General features: G+C 42.9%; 1 protein-coding gene across 1 annotated transcript; it reads right to left on the minus strand.

Annotated features, from left to right (window-relative positions):
• Positions 1-492: 492 nt before the first annotated feature.
• On the minus strand, positions 493-2,566 carry CDC42EP3 (CDC42 effector protein (Rho GTPase binding) 3). Its single transcript, XM_008594391.1, has one exon. It carries the CDS (start codon positions 2,378-2,380, stop codon positions 1,616-1,618), a length of 765 nt encoding a protein of 254 aa, XP_008592613.1. The 5' UTR covers positions 2,381-2,566; the 3' UTR covers positions 493-1,615.
• Positions 2,567-4,005: the final 1,439 nt, after the last annotated feature.

Consider the following 4,005-nt stretch of genomic DNA (forward strand, 5'->3'; position numbering starts at 1 on the left):
TGGTTGGGAAGGTCATCTCTTCAGGGTACTTTGCAAGGAGAAATGAAAGTTTGAGAGACAGCACTGGCAGTTATTGTGTGCAAATGATTTTCTTTGAGGAGGAAGGATGTTTGACATAGGGACAGGAATCATTGTGTACACTTACTGTTCCCTTTTCCTTAACCAATACCCTCAGGGCATCTTTGGCTCCTTGGGGTGGGGGAAGGTGCTCTCTACTGCCCTCTTTTCAGCTTCTTTAATCTTGTCTCTATGGTATCTGCTTGGTGCACAAACATTTGTCCTACAGGGATGAGACTGGGCTTGCAAGGGCTTGCCATAGAGGTTGTTAATGTAAAGGAGAGGATACACAGAAATGAGCATTGAGAGGCTGGCATTAGTGTTGACACTGGAAAAAAAAAAAAAGATTCTGATCTCACACATTCATTTTTCCTAAAGTTGAGGGGTCTTGTTCCTAGAATCTCAAACTTTAAAGAAATAATCGAAATTACACAGTGGATTAAAATCATCACTTACATTATTTTAAAGGTTCATGTACATTTTGGAAAAGCAATTTGTCTAGCTAGACTTCAAAAAACATCTCTTATGTTCTTACTACTATAAACGAGCAAGTTCATTTTAACATTTACTTTTTATTGTGTTGTATGAAGTACCTATGTAATGCAAGTATGTACTGTACTAAAATACCCATATTTCCAAACATTATGTGGTTTAGCCCACAGTCTCTGCAGAAAAATCATGAGTAGCCCGTGCCTTTACATGTTACAATCCATTGTTGGCTGCTGTTAGAAGTATGACAACAGATGAAGAAAAAAAAATAAAGCTAAGTATGAATACACTTTTCCAAACACACACATACACAGCTTACAATGGAACCCCAAAGGAAACAAGTCGAATGACAACATTTGATGTTTTATCTATAAAATGTAGACTCTGCAATAAAAAGCCAAAGGCACATAAAAATATATTTTAACTTTAAAAATAACTTAGTTACAGTAATACTTTGCTTGTGTCTTACCAACACGTAGCTGACAGTCAAAATTTTGCAATATAGATATAATATAACAGGATATATAAGAACTACAAGAAAATCCCCCAAACCCATAAAGTTGTTCAAATGTGAAAACGGAGAAAAGTTTTAACAACAGAGAATTTGCTTTTGTGAGCCCAAACAATATAATATAGAAAAGAGTCTAGAAAAAAGGCTTAGGTGTTAAATAAATTTTGACTTCCTCTTGCTCAGAAAATGTTGGAGTACTGTAAAGTTCCTTAATGTGACTCACCCAGCCCTTCATAGCTAGTGCCAATCCTGGCCAAGGCAGCTTTCTTACATGTCTGCAAAAAATGTGAGCTGAACCTCAGCAATGCCCACCGAAAATGGGCTCTGACTCACTTCCTCCTTCTGCCAGGACAGGTTTGTTTTTCTAAACTGTTTTTGCAAACAGGGCATAACAGGTAAAAAAATATTTTGTAGGAAGGTTACTTTAGAAAACCCATCACACGACTGCAAATACAGCCAGTGAAGCTCTTCCCTTCAACTGTGGTTAGTTTAGTATTTTTGTTTTGTCTTGTTTTGTTTTGGTGCCTTTCACCCCAAAGGAAAAGAGCTGGCATCCTGTTACTTATTTTTATCCATGACATTCAGCACCTCGTCTAGAAGTGAGGGCCCAAGATCAAGCTGCAGGGAGAGGAGGGAACCTGTAAGATCAGAGAGAGACTCTTCTGATTTGGTCTTTCCCTTGATGAGCTCGCATGGAGCAGCATGGTCAAACATGTCCTCGGCCGCCCAGTCGGGGTACTGTTCGGACAGGCTGGAGGAGTGGCTGTCCCTGCCCTGGCTGGACTGAGATGCGGAACCGCTGGACCCCCATGAGCTGTCTCCCTGGTGCACTGTCCCGTTCTCCAACAGACTGCTTTTCTCCTGAGCTTTCTCCTCTATGACCGGCTCACAGCTAAGCCTTGGCAGCTTTGCAGGCCCAAAGGACTCTTGTTTGGAATTAAATGTCACAGGTGACAATAAAGGCAACATGAGAGCTTGGGACCCTCCAATGGTTGGGAGAGAGATGGCATTTTTGAGCACTGGGGAAGGCGTTTCTGTGAACATAGAGTCCGAGGTGCTGTTGGCCCGTAAGAACTCGTTGTGCCCAGGGAAGTGGCCTGTGTATGCTTTCTCCTGGTTTCCCGGTAAAAGCTCATAGTTCCCCTGAAGAAAGGAAATATCTCCAAAGACGTCATGCTGGCCCTCTTTGCCAATATGAATGGTGTGGCGAAAGTCTCCAAGGGGAGGACTAATCATATCCGGAGACAAAATGTCCCTCAATTTAAATTTCTTTCCTTTCTTGTTATTGGCAGCTTTCAGGTAAATTGGGGTCTTGGCTGGCATTTTGGAATTTGAGAATGTTTATTTCAGTAAAGAGAAAAATGGCCACTTTCTTCACAGATGCTCTATGTTTCCGAAGAATCCTTTCTGATAGACCTGTCACATCATTCTTCTCAAGTGGCTTCAGAAGTGGCTTTGAAATGAGATGGGGTCTGAGACCTTCCTGAGGTTATGGCCAAGTGGGGCTTCCTGGAGAGNTCAGTAAAGAGAAAAATGGCCACTTTCTTCACAGATGCTCTATGTTTCCGAAGAATCCTTTCTGATAGACCTGTCACATCATTCTTCTCAAGTGGCTTCAGAAGTGGCTTTGAAATGAGATGGGGTCTGAGACCTTCCTGAGGTTATGGCCAAGTGGGGCTTCCTGGAGAGCAGGTTACATCATCCAGTCCCTTCCACACAGTGAGAAACCTGGAGAAGAAACCAAAGGTTAAAATCTGCTGTCCCCTCAGGGTTCATTCTAGTCTGCCTTTTCACAAAAGCCTGGATATAATGGCAGGGTATCGTTTCTCTCCATCAACCAGGATAAAAACTTTAATTCACTAATCTTAGTCTTACTTAAAGGGAAAAAAGGAGAGAAAAAGAGAGAAACTTAAAAACCCCAAACCTATGACATCAGCACTTTTTAAATATGGCCATGGACAAGTTTAAGATTTTAGTCCTTTTCCATTATTCTAAGAACTACTCGCAGCATGTGACCAGAGTGATTTCAGTTCCTTAGACACAACCGGATTTGTTTTAAAATATATTTTCTTTTTGCCTTGGTGAGCACACTAGCAAGACTGATAACATGGCAAAGGTGATATGTCATAGAAGATTCCACTTGAACCAATGAGGGAGAGACTCCCGTTGCTGGCTTTGGAAAAGTACGCTTTCATGCTGAGAGAGGGCCTATGGAGAGGAATTCTGCCAAAAATATAAGGGAGCGTGGAAGTGGATCTTTAACCAGTTGAGCCTCAGATGAGACCACAGCCCCGGCCCACACCTGGATCAGCCCAGTGAGACCCAGGAGCTAAGCCCTGCCCAGACTCCTGACCCACAGTAACTGAGATAAGTGGGTTTTACTGTATGTCACTTAAGGTTGTAATTTATTACCAGCACAGAAAACTAACACATCTTNAAGTGGATCTTTAACCAGTTGAGCCTCAGATGAGACCACAGCCCCGGCCCACACCTGGATCAGCCCAGTGAGACCCAGGAGCTAAGCCCTGCCCAGACTCCTGACCCACAGTAACTGAGATAAGTGGGTTTTACTGTATGTCACTTAAGGTTGTAATTTATTACCAGCACAGAAAACTAACACATCTTCCTGGCACATACTATATGACTGGATTAGAAGATAAGAGCTGGAAGAAGGCTTTGGGGACATCAGGCCCTCATTGTACTGACGAGCAACTCTTATCTCCTGAAAATAATCCTGTAACTCTTTAGCTGCATCGACTGATATGGAGAAGCTAAAATCCACTATGGCAAGTCCCAAGATGGCTCTGCTCTGACCTCTCCCATTGGGCTCTCCTCCCCCTGCTACAGAGCCTGTAAATACTCCAAGGGCTGTGTTAGACGGTGGCTTGAAGAGAGCCACATTTGCTTTGCAGCAGCTGGAGGCCATCTGCATCTGTGCCTCCACCCAC

This window comes from Galeopterus variegatus, unplaced genomic scaffold (assembly GCF_000696425.1).
Source record: "Galeopterus variegatus unplaced genomic scaffold, G_variegatus-3.0.2 Scaffold10693, whole genome shotgun sequence".
NCBI lineage: Eukaryota > Metazoa > Chordata > Mammalia > Dermoptera > Cynocephalidae > Galeopterus > Galeopterus variegatus.

Excerpts from the sequence above, each read along its gene's own strand:
- CDC42EP3 (XM_008594391.1), bottom strand. The coding sequence starts at position 2,380 with ATGCCAGCCAAGACCCCAATTTACCTGAAAGCTGCCAATAACAAGAAA.